At 40.3% G+C, this 18,798-nt stretch overlaps 1 protein-coding gene across 1 annotated transcript in view; it reads left to right on the top strand.

The window, feature by feature from the left end:
- Window positions 1-18,798, top strand: part of abca2 (ATP-binding cassette, sub-family A (ABC1), member 2) — a 106,285-nt gene that overhangs the window by 55,439 nt on the left and 32,048 nt on the right. Inside the window, exons 3-11 of the mRNA XM_076731723.1 lie at window positions 1,381-1,492; window positions 3,808-3,971; window positions 4,968-5,089; window positions 7,893-8,006; window positions 12,230-12,451; window positions 13,305-13,684; window positions 15,019-15,178; window positions 16,430-16,558; window positions 16,684-16,851. Coding sequence (XP_076587838.1) covers window positions 1,381-1,492; window positions 3,808-3,971; window positions 4,968-5,089; window positions 7,893-8,006; window positions 12,230-12,451; window positions 13,305-13,684; window positions 15,019-15,178; window positions 16,430-16,558; window positions 16,684-16,851 — 1,571 coding nt within the window. The remainder of the gene's footprint in view (window positions 1-1,380; window positions 1,493-3,807; window positions 3,972-4,967; window positions 5,090-7,892; window positions 8,007-12,229; window positions 12,452-13,304; window positions 13,685-15,018; window positions 15,179-16,429; window positions 16,559-16,683; window positions 16,852-18,798) is intronic.

Below are 18,798 nucleotides of genomic sequence, written 5' to 3' on the forward strand. Positions count from 1 at the left end.
ATGGTGTATAAACTTTTAATGAACAATTGAAAAGACAGTGTAGTTATAGTACTTACTGACATAATTACCCATAAGAACGAATCCTTAGAGTGTGTAATAAAACATTTATAAACTGTTCATACATAATAATGTTCGAATCATTGACAGACTCGGTTTATACTGTACACACATGTCTTCAACACCAATTCCAAAAATGTTGAGATGCTGTTTAAACATAAATAAAAACAGAATGCATTCATCAGCTAATGAACTGTGTTTACCAACAACAGATTTACAAAGTGTTCTCGAGTCCATGCAGTAACATCCTTCATACAATCATGTGTTCACAAAGTGGTGAACCTCGCTTCATCCTCGCTTGTGTACAACTGAGTCTTTCCAGGATGCCCCTTTCATACCCAATCATGATACTATCACCTGTTACCAATGAACCTGTTTACCTGTGGAATGTTTCCCAGTCTTTAGCTGCTCCTGTCCCAACGTGTTTGAAACATGTTGCTGCATCAAACTCAGAATAAGCAGGTATATTTTTGACATATAGTCAAGTTTCAGTCGAGTATATGTCAAAAACGATTAGCAAATGATCACATTCTGTTTCATTTCTGTTTTCCACAGCATCCCAACTCTTTTAGAATTGGCGTTGTGATCAATAAATACTTTACTTAAAAACTACATATAAAAGATACACTTTAACCATACGCTCTATTCATATACAACATGAAGACATACTTTAAATAATGACAGCTGTGTAATTGTGTTAATCATTAATAACCTCTTTATACAGATGTGTACACACAGAATTGCTGGTATTACCTTGTATTTGTCAGAAAGGGATAGGTGAATAAAGTGGATGATATGAGAGAGAGGGTGAGCTGATCCAAGATCATAGGCAAGCATCAGCACCACAGTAACCACGGAAACTATTAGCAAGACTTGTTTTTTCTTTTTTTCCTGATTAAGAGCTCATCCACTCCACATTTATTGATAGATAAGGCAAAATATCATGAGCCATTTTTTTTTTTTTTTTTTTTACACCGTTTTGCAGCAAAATAGTGAAAGGCCTGAGTATTCAGCATTGACATGTGGGAGCCTCTCTGCCATTAGCTGGTGTGCTGCTTTCAGGTGCCTTGTCTGACATCTTTCTTCTCTCCAAATCTAACACAGAATCTCTCTGCTTTTTCATTCATATTGTTCTGTTTGGTCCTGTGTTTTTCTTTTCATGACAAATCCCCTACCTGTTGGTCCTCATCTTCTGTTTCTACATCTGTATCCTCTGTATTCCCTTGCCACTCTCCTGCCTGCCTCTGCCACATCCTCTTCCTTTGTGGTTTTGTCTTTTCTCTTTTTGTCTGTCTGCCCCTATTTTTCCTCCCTCATGTCCAGCCTTTTACAGCGCAGCCCCACTCACCTCTGCTGGCATCATTCCCATCATGCAGTCGCTGTGCCCAGATGGACAAAGGGATGAATTTGGTTTCCTGCAGTACAAGAACTCCACGTGAGTAGATTTTGTCAGCAATAATTTGTATATGTTTGTTTAGAGCAGTTGTCACACTAATGCCATGGCTGATCCATCAAGGCACCGTGTAGCCAATCATACACATGCAAGTGCACATTCTTGGTAGTACACCGTAATGTCAACGGTGTACTATCCCAGCAACCATTTGGATGCTGAAAAAAGTTGAAACTACATCTTAGCTGTAAATGTCATCAGGGGGTTGAAATATATAGTGAAAATGAAAATTGAACAGATGTCCCCGTGCCTGCAGTCTTCAGTGACTCCACAACATCACACCACGACATACACATCACCTCAACAAGCAGTCTTCCATTTTTTAAAATTGGTTAATTTCTATATCCTGACAAGTTTTGTGAGTAGTCGTCTTGCAAGAATTTCACCAACTCTTATGCTGATATCAAGGCCAAGCACAACAATCCAATATGAGCTTTTAAACATAAAATAATCAATGACAAAGTAGTAATTATTTTATATGAATGTTTAAATCTAATGCATATTTGACAAAAGAAAGTCCAACAGTCTGCACTCCCAGTGAGCTTGAATTCTTCTCGATTTCTGCATTATTGTGCTAATTAAAGTTATTAACTGTTATTAAAGTTGCATGTGAATGCGGACAAATTGCCTAATGTTCTACATTAATAGATAATTGACCAATAAATGTGTAAAGAAGTCTTGGTTGTGCACTGTTCAAGTAGCATCCTGTGATTGAGTTCTTTTTAAAAGGTGCAAAACATGCAGTACAGCAAAATGTGAAAGTACTAGACACGCACAGTGGATTCAAATTTGTGCTAAGGAGGGACAATAATTCTGTCTAACTTTATGTCGTGTATTATGCAAATAGAACTTTTATGGTTGGATGTAAAAGATCTGTATAACGCTGTAAGGGTATGAATTTATACTTAATAAGATTTACATTATTCTGGCTGGTCAGTGCTGAAGGTGCAACCTGCCTGTCTTTTCAAGGACAGACAGGACAATGCACAAAGTACCATAAAAATACTGACCTGCAGTAATGCATTTTAGTATCCTTCACATAGGTGTTTGTGTGTGTGTGTTTTCTTAAAATACACTTGATATTAATTGTATTTTTAGACGTTGTTTTAGACGTTGGGCCATTTGGGACTGCAGGGATATACTTATCTGCTCACCGCATACTTAACATGAGTCTTCACATTATGTGAACACATTCACATTCTTTCTGTAATTTGCTTTGAAATTTGGAGTTTCTATTCAAAACGGAATCCAGATACCACGTTAACCCACAGGTGACCCTCACAAAATATCACAAGCATAATGTAACTATAGAGTCCCTATAATCTGTATAGAACTGCCCTGCAGAGGACAATTCTTAACAAAGCCTGTGTTTTTCTCTGCTCTGCTGAAGTAAGGTCTCAACTCCCTAACGAGCTGCCCTGTTCACACTTATGCTCTCAAAGTGGCAGCTCTCTCTTGGCTCCAATGGGCCTAAAGCTCTTGAATGTATTGACTGTTAAACACATAATTTTTAAATAAAAATATTTTGTAAGAGGTCCAACGCAAGGACAGAGTGTGCACAGGTGTACTCAAAGAGACACTGTTACATTAATCGTCACTCTTTTGCCAAGTTAGGTGAGAAGATTGACTTTCATGAGTCAGCAATAGATATGAAGCAGCTGTCAGCAGCCAGTTAGCTTAGCCTAGCACAAATAACTGGAAACAGGAGAAACCAAAGGTAACAACATTTCCAGCCAGGACACCAGCCAACACTTCAGAAAGTCACTGCGTCCAGCAAGCAAAGGGTTCAGCATATAAGCCCCTACAAAACCACAAGGTGCTGCTTTGACATTTTTTGTAACCCTAAGCTTTGGTGGTGCTGGTAGATGGATTTTGTTACCTTTGAATAGAGCCAGATAGCTGTTTCCTCCTGCCGCCAGCCTTTATGCTCTGGACTGGTTTTGGTCCTGGTTTAACCCTCAGAGTGGTTTCCAGGAGAACTTCTGAGATGCTTCATAAATACAGTCCTGATTGCTTCCCCTGTCATTCTGTTTCTCTTTCCTCTTCCCATCATCCTGTCTTTCTTTCACCCACTAGTCCACTCACTCCTCACTTCCCACATTTTTGCTCTGTCCTTCTCTCCCTCACTTTGTTCCTCTCATATCAACCTAAAATTTATCCTGCACTATAAAAACAGTTTCTCTCAATACTTTTTGTAAATGGAGTACTGTATCTTTAAGAAAAGGACTAAGAGTGACACTATATTTCTACTTATGTGCAGTTTTATAAATGTTTTAATGTCTAAATCTCCCTCTTGTTAGTGTGACTCAGCTGCTGGAGCGGATCAGTGAAGTGGTTGAACAGAATCGTCTCTTCACCTCCGACTGGCCCGGTTTGGGCCAAGAGCTGGAGACCCTGCAGCAGCACCTGGAGAGTCTCAGCTCCACACCTTTACCACTGGACTGCAACTTCAACAACAGCCAAGGTCTGACAGACAGCCAAGCGTTCACTAGTGTGGTGGTGCGATGACTTTCTCTTCCCATCATTTAAGTCATATATCACATGTCAGGGCTGGACAAGAAACTGATATTATGACTCTCTAATCGACCTAATTTGGTATGTTCAAAAAATTGATTCATTCATAGAGTCTGCTGCCTACCTCTTGAAAATACAAAGCAAGTGGAGTTGGCATTGCTCCACCCAACAGTTTTAGGTAATGTAATTGACTGTGCTGATGAGAGTTGGTAGACAGCTGGTGCACAGAAAGATGCCATGTCAGTTGGACGGGTGCACATTGGTTTCAGCAACATCATAGACAAAGTCAGCCAAAACAGCACAAGTACAGCATGTGATAGAATTCTGTACACTTCATTTATTAAATGTGGCATAGAACAAATGATTGCAACACAATTCAGAAAAAGTTGAACAAGTTTGACTTGCTGTATCTACATGTAGTGCAAAAGTGCAGCAACAGGTTGTGTATTCAAGGGGACAACACAAATAATACATAGGTAAATAACATGACATGGTATATTCACTCACAAATATACACATGCAGATAATAAATAATTCATGAAATAATATCAAACGTTTATTGCCTTGAATTTTTGCTGTAACAAAGATGATTTTAAGACAGTCTAATTAGCAAATTAGCCTTTACAATATCTCATTTACTATCAAAGATAGTACTCCAGAAAGACTGAAGCAAGCTATGAGTAATCTGTCTGGTACTTATCATAGAACTGCACTCCTCCAGATCAGTTGTTCCTTGTTGTGTATATCAGAAGATGTTTTAATGTATAGAATGACCACTGTTCAGTGTTGTTTGGAACAAGATCGAAGTTCCCATGTCAGTGAATAAAATATCCTTCCAGTGACAGAAAGGTGAATTTTAAATCATTATGTTTGTTTTTGATGTGTGTGTGTGTGTGTGTGTGTGTGTGTGTGTGTGTGTGTGTGTGTACACGTGTGTTGGATGCAGGCTTCACGCTGGCCAGTGTGTTGAAGAACCAGTCACTTTTCCAGCAGTTCCTGGTCAACAACCTTTCCCTGTCCAACTCCACATCCAGCCTGCTGCTCAACACTCCAGTCAGCCTCAGAGAGGTGGTTAACTGTTTCTGTAACTGTTACTAACACACAGGTCACTTCTTTGTCTGTTCTCCTCAGTATATTTCACTGCACCTGAATTGAGTTCAGGATAATATTTGACCTTATTTGGCCACAGTTTTTCTTGTTGTGGTGTGTCCACTTGTTCCCCATTCGTTCCAATATGACCATTTGTACAACCACAGAATCCTGGAGCAGCCAGTGATGCACATATGTGTTGTTCTTTCCCCATTTACAACAACAACTTGTCAAAGAAGAGACACAAATTTGTTTTATTCTGTATTCAAAGGTGTTTTAAACCATCAAGTCTCCCAGATTGAGCTTTTAATCTCTAACTACTTTGTTGAACTGACAGCATTACAACATGGTGAAGCATTTTGCAGCTAAAGAGCCAGATGTTCTCCTCAGGAGTAGGTGGAGACCAAACCAGAGCTGAAAGGAGAGTCAATTCAACTGGACACAAACACAGCTCTAAATGTTGCTCTGTGTCTGCTGGATTTAAAATAGAGAACTGCTAATTCAATTCACTTCAGTTTTATTTATATAGTGCTGAATCACAACAGACGTTCTCAGGACACTTTCTCTATAGAGCTGGTACAGACCAAACTCTTTATCTACAGAGACCCAACAATTCCCTCTGAGCAAGCACTTGGCGACAGTGGTGAGGGAGAAAACTTCCTTTGAACAGGCAAAAACCATGAGAGAGAGAGAGAGAGAGAGAGAGAGAGAGAGAGAGAGAGAGAGAGAGAGAGAGAGAGAGAGAGAGAGAATCTACCCTTAATCAAAAAGGAAAGTTTTAAGCCTGCTCTTAAGTGTAGAGACAGAGTCTGCCTCCCGGACAAAGACTGGAGATGGTTCCACAGGAGAGGAGCTTGATAGCTAAATGCTCTGGCTCCTGTTCTGCTTTTGGAGACTTTAGGAACCATAAGTAAGCCTGCATTCTGGGAACGCAGTGTTCGAGTGGGGTAATAAGGTATATGAGCTCTTTAAGATAAGATGATGCCTGACCATTTATGACTTGGTAAGTAAGGAAGAGGATTTTAAATTCTATTCTAAATTTTACAGGGAGTCAGTGCAGAGTGGCTAATACAGAGAAATATGATCTCTCTTCCTCGTTTTTGTCAGAACACGTGCTGCAGTGTTCAGGAGCAACTGGAGGATATTCAGCAATGAACTTGGGCAGCCTGTTAGTAAGGAGTTGCTATAATCCAGCCTGGGAGTAACAGATGCATGGACTAGTTTTTCTGCATCATTTTGAAACAGGATGTGCCTGATTTTTGTAATGTTACATAGATGAAAAAGGCAGTCCTTGAAATTTGTTTTACGTGGGATGTAAAGGACATGATCAAAGATAACTCCCAGATTCTTTACAGTGGTGCTGGAGGCCAGTGCAACGCCATCCATAACTGCTATGTCATCAGAAAGTGAGCTTCTAAGGTGTTTAGGGCCTAGAAGTTCAGTTTTACTTGCATGCTTTGCCCCTTTTTTAGTTACCCATCTTATTCGTCCCATCTGTGTTATCAAAAGATTTATTTCAGCTCATGTCTTATATCTTATTTTTATTATTACATTTTATTGGCGAAAAAGGGGTGTCATAGGATCTGACCTTGTGAGAGTGCTGTTGTCATGTAAAAGCGACCGGGGCACTTATTCAGACATGAAGCCAACATGTTAAATTGCCATCAGATTAACATAAAGATGCATGTTTGAAGGAGCTTAACACACACATTCTTTGAAATCAACCTTTAATTTTGAAAAAATCATGTGTTCTCTTCGTCCAAAAAGCATCTTTGAATAAACATTGAATGTAATGACTTTAGCATGTCACTAGTATGTTTAGGATACACCCAGCTCATGGGTCCAGGTCTTCATTTTATATGCTAAAATCCAAAAGGTGACAGTGTTTCTTCCTTCATTTCCTGTTGTATCTGTCTGCAAAGCAGGTCTTTTTGCTATGTCTGCTGGCAAACTTGGCAGTGATTGGTTGGTTTGAGTAACTGTCAAATTTTTAAACAGCGCATTTTCATTGGCTGAAATCAAGAAATAATTTATGTCCATCTCAGTGGATCCAGAGTCTGAAGGGGTTGATTAGCAGCTGATTTGCGGCTGTGCTAATTAAAATCATCAGTGTTGGTTACTAGACTGAAAACATGCATCGACACTGAATTCTGCAGTAGGTGATTAATTATCGTCCAAATATTTGTCAACAGGAGGCTGCTAACAGTGAATGCTCTTTCATTTTAGCAAGTAGGTCAGTGAGAAAGAGTGATCAGAAAACATGTGCTTTAACAGTGTAAAGATATTTTTTACAAATACAGTTCTACATATACTTTGATAACCTTATCTTTCTATCCCCTCCACAATGAGTATTTAGAGCTCTGTTTTGGTGCAGGCTTGTGGAAAAGAATGCAGCTCTTCACTAGCAAACTGGGGTTTTATTGGGATGCACCGACAGTATTTATTACAGTGAAGTTGAGATCTGGTGACATGCAGTGTGCTGCAGTTGAAAGAAGAGCTAAATTAGAGGATGTGTCCTTGCCAAACCAATAGCACACTGAAATCTTAGCTCCAAGCTCCTGTGTTCTGAAATAGCTTTGCCAGTGTATTTGGTGAAGGCACACCAAATGATGAACCATACTAAAACCATGCAAGAAGTTTTCTTCAAGCTTTATGTCACTCTACATTCAACTAGCTCACCTCTGATTACACGGGTTGCCAGTGAATCAGAATGAAGATGAATGATTCTCAAGCATTTCTGTTGCATGTATTAATGTCCTTATTTTGTGTGTGTGTCCTGTAGGTGTACAGTCTTCTGTTTGGTTCATCTCTCAGAGATGGAGGAGGGGCTCAAAGTTGGATTCAGGGAGCAAAAGACACCAGTCAAACACCTGGAGACAAAGTTCTTCGTCTGGAGGTAGTTCATACGCACAGACTCACATTTATACACACACGTGCACAATCCCAGTGGCACATGTCAAAACACCAGGGGCCAGTTCATGGGAGGCTATTAGCTGGTCTACTGCTGTTAAATACAGTTAATTACATGATAAGTGTTAGCAATCACATTGACATGACAACGGTCCTGAAGAACTGTTGTGTTGGCATTAGTGGTATTAAAGTGAAATTTGTTTGTGCACCCTGACAGAGTAAACACTGTTTTAAACCGCTGTATTCATGTCAACACACTCGGTCATAATAAAAGATGTGAGCAGTACTGTCTGCTGCGTTGCGTGCAGAATCAGTGTGGAGATGCTGCTATGCCACACATATATCTGCAGTGTATACAACAGGGGGTCTCAAAACGTCTTACACAGAGGTCTGCATCTGATATTTACTCAAGGTCCAGAATGATTGGTGATAACAAAATATATATTTAATCAGGTAATAAACATCAAATCTCTTGTGATTGGGCCAGCACCATTTAGGAGGTGATAGCAAGCTCTCCATTGTAATGTTAATGTGTGCATTCGGCAGCAACAACACCCAACGCAGTTAACAACACCATGACAGCGATGTCAACCATAGGGAAAAAAAGAGAATTCATTTCAAAATAGAAAACATTGAGCAGACCAGTGCTGATCCACACTTCTCCAGGAAGAGCACTGGATCTACTAACCTACGAAGTTGGTTCTTAAGAGAGAAGAAAAAATTATGCATTTTTCCAACCAAACTCAATCAGAAGAAGAACACTGAGCTTACTAGAGGTTCTACTACTCATACTCCCAGCATTGCTTCATTTAATTGGCATAGTTTTTATTCATTGAGGTGATAACTTTTTATAGTTTACCCATAATCCTCGTATGAACTGGGTAATTGTTGATGAATTCGTTAGATTGGGATCGCTGATCTCCTTCAGAAAAAGTGGCCTTTAAGTACCTGTAACTCAAATGATGGGGACAGTGGTACAAACTCTGAAATGATCGCATTCCCAATTTGCCACTATCCTTGTAGTATTAGTTTCATCTCTAAACCATTGATTCTGTGATTGAAATATTTCTTTCTCCCTTTCTGTACCGCAGCGCTGACTGTGTAAGTGTGTCTGTAATGGGAAATTCAATATTCTGAAGTTCAGTCAGTTTCAACTTTGACTTCAGCATTGAACTGTAAAATCTAAGTGAGGTGCAGCACCTAAGGTCATTGCTCTCTCCACAGAAAACCATGGTTCAAGTCAGCCTAAAGCGTTTCTGCCATCAATCATGATGGAGAGATTTTGCTATGAAGAGTCAGCTCAGTCATACTTTGGACTGTTCTGTCATGTGGTAGTGAACTGGCTGTCTTTCCGGGGGGGTCATATGCCAAAGTTGATCCAGTGCTCTGAAAGTTGAGTTTTCTGAACCTGAGCATTTTTGCTCTGTATGCTTACTGACTTGAACTAACAGGACTTGTCAAAGCATGAAAAGGTGGAACTAATAACATGAATGATGCTCTGTCACATTCAGTTGTGTCGACCAGTTACACCTGCATTTGACTAACCAGTAATGGCAGCAAAAGTACCGAAAGGTCTGTCGCTCTTCACTGTAGCTCAGATGGTGTTTTTTCTTCTCTCTTAAGACAGACAGACTCAGTCACAGCATGGTTAACCCAGCTGTAGCCAATGAAATTAATAAGTCAATCTGATTTACTACAGATGTGTCAACTCACAAGCATGTATTCACCCATGATTCATTTATTAGCGGCAGCAGTGTTTAAGCCTGCTGTGACACATGTAAGAAGGTGTCTGTAAAATAATGCAGTGGAAATGTGGCCAGTGATACCAGACTAAATGTTAAACCTGTATAAATTGATATTTTTGATCATAACACTGAATAAAATCATCAGTTATAAACCGACTCTACAGCACTGTGAGGTTTCTTACTGTTTTTAAGTTCAGTCAAAGAGCAGCTGAAGAGCCAGATTATCTTTCCTAAAGTGATGGTGGAGACCAAACCAGAGCTGAAAGGAGAGTGAATAGAACTGAATATTATTCAGGTGGCCAGAAACGTTACTGTGCAGTGATAGATCTGTAGCAATTTTATAATTCAGTAACACGTAATAGTTGGGTGTCAGTCAGTTTGTTTTGCTAGTTTTCTGATCCTAGTGTTCACAAAGTGATTAATGCAGCTGTAAGTATTGTGTATTGCATGGTAGATGACTGGTGCTTTGCAGTCACCTGCAAGGAATCATTCATCATTCACAGTGAATTAAGTGCAAATAGGGATATTACACAGGGCTTGTAATAATAAATGCAGTCAGTGGCCTAAATATATGTTTTTATTGAACTTGGGCTGGATAAGGCCTCATACTGTGGTCCCATTGTGATTTCCAGCTAATAAGGCCCAGATATAGTCATCATTAGGCATCTCTTTGCAAAAAATAGCCATGGTTACATTTGCACTCTAATGCCTATTTCATATGTACGCAGGTATTTTCTAAAACGGGATTATTCCTCCTTTATTCTAAAAACAATCTCTGTCTGTATGAAAACACAAAAACAGAACTGAAGTCCTGCCAAGAGCATGCCAAACCAACAGGCAGCAATATAATCCTGACTGTAATCCCATGTTGGTCAATCAGAAGCCTGAAAAAATACTCTTACCGATAGGCTCCCTGCAACTAGAGGTCTTATCCTACTACAGTGAAGGCATGACCCACCAAAACAAAGGAGATAACAGCACACACTCTGATGTGACTGCATACAGAGTTTCTGATTATCCTCACCCTGGAAGGAGTTTTCCAAAAGATCCATTGTCACTGACCTACTGCATGTGTGTGTAAATGAAAGGCCTAAAACAAAAGTACCTCTATATGTGTGGACTAGGCATAAAATTTGAAGCTTAACCTACAATATGCAACCTTATAAGCAGCAGAACTAAGAGAGCAATAATTTGGATCTTAACGGCCCTGCACACCCACACATTTTTTTTTTTTTCAGCTGTTACACCAGACCTTTGCTCACCTCTGCTGTACCTGAGAACTATATAGGGTCACCAAAATCCAACTCCCAACAGGAGAGTCTGGGACACAAAGAGACAGAGAGACAGAGAGAATAGTACATGTAGTGTATGTGTATCATTCATGGCTGCCAAGGTCATCTCTAAATTAGTAACCAAAAGAAAAAACAAATGTGGGGAAAAACAAATAATCTGACCTCCTATAAGAAACATCACTCTCCAAAGTATATTTTGGCCAAAACCTGTGGTTTCTTCAGTCACAGGAGCAGCCTTCCAGTTTGATGAGAATAAGTTTTATTTTACATTTCAGAAGAGGCTCCTCACTATTTAATTCTAGGCAAATGAGAAAATCCTGTGCCTCTTAGGGGAATCGGGGTGTCATTCTGGAGCCCATGTACTCAACAGACAGCGCAGCAGGAAAGTGCATTGCATGCATTATTTCAGCGACCTGTAGTTTCTTTTGCACTGGTGCAAGAAGTTAAGGCTTCTTCTGAATAGTTGCACTGAAGTCGAGATAAACAGACATTCCTCTCCTGTTTAAAACAAGTTTTCCTCACTCCTGAGCACAGTTCATTGCTTTTGTTTGCTGTTGATATTTCTATTATTATAGTTATAATTCGGGTAACTTAATCATGAATCTTGCTCTTGAATATGTGTTCTGTTTAGAGCAGTGCAGAAATATTTTGTGTTGCTCCTGAGCGTGACATGAAACACATGCATGATATTTTAATCATCCACTTTCAATAGCCTGCAATTAAAAAACCCGACTTCTACTAAATTTGGTGGTCAAGACATACAGTGAGATTGGTGTGGGTTTGTTCGGCCTTGTATCAGTTGTAACATGCACAGTTGAGTACACAAGCTAAATCACACCTTACATGTTTATCTTGTTTTGCCTGTTATATGTTGGGAGATTGACCCTGCGTAGTCTCCATCTTGTGTTATTTTCCTCTTAATGATATTGAATTTACGATGACTTTACAACATGCTAAGTCATATTTTTTCTTCAACCATAATGAGAGTCATCAGTCATCTAAACAGTCTAACCTTTCCAAAGCTAAAATTGGGGGTGCTGCATTTGACAGTATATTTTGAAACAGAGTGGTGCATGGAGGTGTGAAGGTAGACAGGTTGAACTTCTCATTCAGCTCAAGCACAGGACCTTTAGATGCTGAATCATCAAACAACCTGATTCTGTCTTTCACAGAGCATCCTCCTGACTGGAGCCATGCTGGAGGTCCTCACCTGTGGGGAAGGCAAGGCCAGCGAGCTCAGTAAGATCTTGTTGGTGCCTGAGAAGCAGCGACCGGTGCTGGAGACCTATCGCAGTACAGTCTGCAGCAGAGGGGAGGGTCAAAGGTCAGAGCATTTCAGGCAGATGAGCCTTGAGCTGAGAGAACAGATCAACACACAGAGTGTCGCTGAGAAGGTACAGCAGAAACATTTGCTTTTGATCCACTGCTTCCACCAGCTGCAAAGAAAAATAATTGTCATTTTACAAAATAATCGGACACTGTCATTGGCTGCTTTTCTCCATCCTAAGTGCTGTTTTCTTTTATGTAAATTTTTCAGTGTGCTACATATGTGCAAAGTGTGACACAAACACTCAAATAAAATAGTGGAGGGTTAATAAAAAGCACTGTGGGGGGTGATTTTGGGCACACCATGAGAAAATGATGAGGCACAAGAAAGTCTGGAAACTTCTATTAATACAGGACCCTGGGGAGGGAAGAGGCTGGAGAGGGAGACTGAGGCTTGAGTTGCTTAATATGGAAAAAATCTGAAACTGACAGTGGATGAAGTCAAATACATGGTGTAAATTTGTGTCCTCCCTCTATCAACTAAGCTTATTGTCTGTTAAAATTCACAGCAAAGGGGTCATGCTGAGGACATTTCCATGTTTTTTAATCCAGAAAGAGCAAGAATATCATGTTGTGACATTCTAAGGTGAAAATAAAAAGTTTTCTCCAGTTTGAGGTTGTTGTGTGCACCTGATGCAGGTGCATGGTAAAGAAGCATGGACATTTTTTCATTCATTCATTCAATCTTTATTTTAACTTCGAAATAAATAAGTAAAAAAAAGAGACAAAAGATCTAGACACCAAGAAATACAAATGAAAAGAGCGATTTATGTTACCAGAAGACCAGATCTCAACCATGCAACTACAGATCTTTAGCGTCAAGATAAATGAGATGTAACTATGACTGAGGGTCATACTTTATATTTATATTTGCTCACTAGCTCTCTCCCACCATCATCTCCTCCACCCTTATCCCACCAGCTTCACCTGGACCAGCCCAACTCTTTGGTTCCTCTCTCTCAGTCCCACCTCGGGGCCTTATTGAAGGACCTGGCTGATGTAGAGAGGCTTCTCAAGGATGTGGACCTGCTCTCTGGCCTTGCCCGCTTGCTGCCCAAAGGAGCCTGTATCGGACGAACCCCTGCCTCCCCCCCAAATGTGACCTGGCCCCTTAATGCCACCACCTGGGGCCCCAACACGACTGACATCCCTGGAGAAGAGGGGGAGGAAGGAGCAGAGGGAGGTGGTGGAGGCGCAGGAGGGGGGAAAGGGAAGGAGGAAGCAGAGAATCCTCATTCTCAGTTTTCAGCATTTGTACAACTGTGGGCTGGACTGCAGCCAATTCTGTGTGGGAACAACAGGTGGGTGAGACAAAGGACACAATGAAATCTGAAATGACAAGATAATAGCTATGTCCACCTGAAATTGTTGTGGAGAAAGTGAACTGAAGCACACTTTAAAGGATGGTTCCCGTTTATTACGACTCCAGAACAAAATAGTATCTGGCATTTTAAGTGCTGAAACCTGCGACATGCTAAAAAGACATCCAAAGGGACAACTAACACAAGCAGTCAGAATATCTGATGACCTCTCCTGGTTCATACATTCCGAGCACACTGGTCAAACAGTTGGTGCAAGGCCATGAAGTTCTTTAAAGACAAGCAAAGATTTTTGTACATCAAAACATGAAACCTGAGTTTTTGTAACTTTTGTGAAACTGATTTGTTTCTTGAGTACACCACATAGGTGAGCATTGCAATAGTCTAACCTGAAAGTTGAGTTCCTCTGAAGTTTCTTCTTTTGGACTCGAGGTCAGTTCTTGAGAATTTTATTTTCTAACCAATTCTATACCCACAGTTTCTTTTTTTATCCTGGTTGAGCTGTAAAATGTTTTGTTACATTCAGGCACTAATATCTAAAGTACATCTAAAAAGAGCATCAAGTCCTGTTTATAAAGAGGGGATATGTCAGATGTGTGATTTTTTTTTTTGCGTGTTCTAGAATTTTAAGTTTGCCAAACAACTGAATAATGCAGCTTTAAGTAAGAGAAAATCAAGTCAACAGGTAGAATTCCTACCTAAAGTGTCCTTTGTAAATATCCACCCACTGCCTCCTTTAATTTTCCACGACTGTACTTACTGTAGTTGTGCACACAATCTACCTGTGCAACATTTCAGATGATTTCAGATTTGTATTGTTTAGATAACCCAGATAAGCTGCTGCTGATAAGCTTGTGTTTCCTGTCTCGTCAAACTAGTTCCCACATTTATCAATTAACCAAGTGATTAGAACTGATTGAAAGGATTGTGGAAAAAAACAAAAAATAAGACCCAAGTTGTAATAAACTGGGATTATCCGTACTGTTGTGCATGCTCTGCATTGATGTGTCTCTAAAAACTTAACTTATTTGCATTAAATATTAAATTAAGTATGAATTGAGAAACTCCTAAACAGAATTTCTTGGCAGTTAATGCAATCATTGCACCTGTGCTTCATAGGTTTAAAAATTGTATATTGGGCCAATGAAATATGAGCACAGTAAGCTTGTGTTGTGATTCATGCTGAGAATTCTTTTATTTTATTTTTATTCATTTCAACAACCTGTAACAGATATCATATATACTGCAGATCTATGTCCAGGTAGTGTGACTTGCCAGTAAAGTTCATGGCCTTTAACCCGTGGCTCTTGTTGCAGGATCATTGAACCGGAGGCTTTGAAGCAGGGAAATATGAGTTCTCTGGGATTCACCAGCAAAGAACAGAGAAATCTAGGCCTACTGGTTCACTTGATGACTACAAATCCCAAGATCCTCTACTCCCCTATTGGCTCTCAGGTGGATAAAGTGATTCAAAAGGCAAGTAGACAGCACTGTCTTTGGTGTATGAGTGGAATTACTTGTATTATTCTCACTGACAACGGTCTTTCACTGGTCCATGCTGAAGAATTCCAGAATGAAGATGAAAGCTGCAATAGGTTTTCACCACAGGGGGAAAGAAACAAGCCTTAAATACACCGCTGAAATGTTTCATCCACACACTGTTCACACATCCAGCAAACATAAAGCAACCTTAGCATACATTAGAATTTTTTTTTTTTTTTTTTTCATGCTCACTGCAATTTTTTTCTGCCATTTGGTGCTGGGCAGGTCATGTGAGTGAGTTCATCAGAGCTGAAAATCATTGAGCCTGAAGTCTGGAAGTGGAAATTCTCTGTTTATTCATCATTTCTATTAACTGAATTAAGGTTCCACATCGACATTAGATACGAAAACTGAGTTTTTATCCCAAGTTCCATTTCCATGTATTATTGTAATAGTCAAGGTGTGATAGTACCAGCGCTTATACTAGGAGTTGTGTTGCATGCTTGGACAGTTAGGGTCTGATCTTCCTGATGTTGTACAGGGCAAATCGGCATGACCGAGCAACAGAGGCCACATGCTCTTTAAAAGTTAGTTGTTCATCAATCATGACACCCAAGTTTCTGGCAGATTTTGCGGGAGTGAGCAGAGCTGAGTCAAGCTGGGTACTGATCTGTTCTTGTGTAGAGGGACCGGCTGGGATGACAAGGAGCTCAGTCTTTGACAGGTTAAGCTGAGGGTGTCGCTCCTTCACCCATGCCGAGATATCCGCGACACATGCCGATATCCATGCCGAGACAGTGGATTTGTCTGGCGGGAATGAAAGGAGGAGCTGGGTATCATCAGCATATGAATGTTATAAGAAGCCATGTGAGCGGATGACTGCACCAAGTGCAGTGGTGTATATTGAAAAGAATAGGGGTCCAAGCACTGGATTATGCATTGGATTCACATGAAGCCACCTGATTAACCTGGCTCTGTAGCATGGAATGCAGCTGGCCTCTCTGTGCCTCAGCATTAGCAAAAATGTCCACTGATTATCACAGACTTACCACTGGCAGCAGCTCTGTGGATCTCTCATCTGAGCAAGTGGGTGGAAGACGGTGGAGAGAGCAGTGAGTGTGGGATGGTGAGAGATGGAGGGAGGCAGTGGAGGAAGAAAGAAAAATAAACCATATTGACAAAATGGCTGAATTGATTCAAAATATGACGAAAAAACTTTTGTGAACTTTAACTTTTTTCACTTAGGCAAATGAGACATTTGCATTTGTCGGGAACGTTACACACTACACCCGTGTGTGGCTCAACATCTCCGCCCAGCTCAGGACGTTTCTGGAGGAGGGCCGACTGCACAATCACCTGGTGTGGTTACAGCAGGTAGACTCATATGCATGTCATCTTTTGACATTATTAATAATACAGTACTTTCAGGATGTGAAGAAATCATCACCTAATGGTACACATGTTGGGCTCTGTTCATCCTCCTTTTCATCTCTCTCCAGCTGTCCTCAGAGCTTCAGCAGCACCCTGAGTTGTTGAATGGCACAGACAGTGAGCTGATGCAGGGTCTGATGGAAGGAAACTACAGTCTTCCTAACACCTCGACCCTCTTGGAGCAGCTGGACACCATCGACAACGCTGCCTGCGGCTGGACGCGCTTCATGTCGAAGGTCAGTATGGTGTAGACAATATTAAGATTGCAAATTGGTGTGAGGCTGATATTAAGTATATTTAGAATCACAATGACCAGTGAACTCCCAGCAAGGGCAAGCCAACTGCACAGGACATGCCTCAAATGCATGAGTCAGCTGAAACCACCAGATGCTGCTGAGAGTTCATCAACACAAGTAAGGCAGCAGAGAAATCCAAAAGGTTAAAAGTTAATTTAACTTAATTCACGAGTTCATCATCAGCTCATCTGTTTGTTATGATGTCAGTGCTGTACACCTGCATGAATATGATTGGATATGACTGGCTTCACAACTGTGAATAAGCCAGTCATTGTGAAGCATATTGCAAACAGCTGATGCTAATCAGCCTATATAAGCACAGGTTCAGTGCACTGCCTGAGCTAATGCTATGCTTCCTTTCTATTTTTTCTCCAAAGATTTTATTTACACCTAATCAAAAAACAGAAGAAGAATATCACAAATCACAGTTTGCCTCATGAGGCTTTACAATCTGTACAGCAGACAGGACCCTCTGTCCTTAGACCTTCAATCCAATTGAGAGAAAACTCCCACAACTAACCTGTTTTAACTGGGGAAAAAAATGGAAGAAACCTCAGCAAGAGTAACAAAGCAGGGATTCTAACTACTTTGGAATGGCTTCACTCTCACTCCAGTTAATCTTATAACCAGATATCTTACCAAAGTTTGCAATTAAAAAAGAAACTCTAATATATTTTGAACCAGGTTAGAAGACACCAGAGTACAGTCAATTTTTGAGTAAGAATTCTATTTTTAAAACAGGAAAATATTCTGTCCACTTGACCTTCATTTAACAAAATGTCTCCATACATGCAAAAATACAAAAAAGATTTCAAACACTGAAGCACACGAGGCAATAAAGTCTACATCAATGATATGTCAACATAACTTAATTTAGGCCTAATTATTATTATGGTTTAATATTTTTCCTTTCTTATGAAATTAATGTTATTTTTATAAGCCTATATCAGTGTGAACAGACTTCTAAAAACATGGAAAATCCATAATGACAGCTTGATACTTGATACTAGAAAATGCTTTCAAACCTCCACCAAGGAGGCAGTCAGAGCTCAGTACAAAACCCACACTTCAACTGCCAATGGAGTTCTTATCTAACAAAAATCCCTCTTTGGGATCCCAGGAAGCAAACAAATGTACTAAAATAAACCCAAGTGATGCCTCTTAGAAGACTAGACTTAATAGACAAGCTTAGTGATTCTTCAGCAACCTCCTGCAGTCCGGCCAAAGCTCTGCTCTCGGCTCCAGGGAATGGCCAGCCTGGGAGCCAAGCGGTTTGATGGTGGGTCCACAAAGTAGAAAGGATAAAGTTGGAGAATAATCTAATTCTGTAGAACGTATGAACTCTGAATTACAGACATTTGGGCATGTGACCAGTAGTTAGCAAGCCAGTCAACAATAAGTGTCAGGACAGACTGAGCCTCTTCCCATGGTGAAGTGCACATTTTCTGAATGTATTAATATTGTATAATATTCTTCGGGCTGGATGAGGAGCTTTGGCGGGCTGGATATGGCCCATGGCCTGCCAGCTGATGATCACTGCACTAAAGGGATCCTTCCACATGCTTAGAAATTTCTGGACTAAGAACAGCTAGAAAGCGTGCTGCAGATCTGCTTAGATTCAAGATTACATTAGTTTCAACTTTATTGTCATCCTCAGAGTGCAACACAGCGACAACGAAATGCAGTTTAGCATCTAACCAGAAGTGGAAATAGTCATAATATCCAAAAATATAAATACATGCAAGTAGTGCAAGTGGCATGCGGTAACTCTGACTAATCTGTGGAAGATACAGTGTACATTATTATATTTGCCCCAAAGAGAAGCACATGCCACATTTATCAGGACATACTTGATAAACCAGACCAGATTAGTTCTGTCTTCCTTGA

Source organism: Chaetodon auriga, chromosome 5 (genome assembly GCF_051107435.1).
Source record: "Chaetodon auriga isolate fChaAug3 chromosome 5, fChaAug3.hap1, whole genome shotgun sequence".
In the NCBI taxonomy this organism is placed as follows: Eukaryota; Metazoa; Chordata; class Actinopteri; order Chaetodontiformes; family Chaetodontidae; genus Chaetodon; species Chaetodon auriga.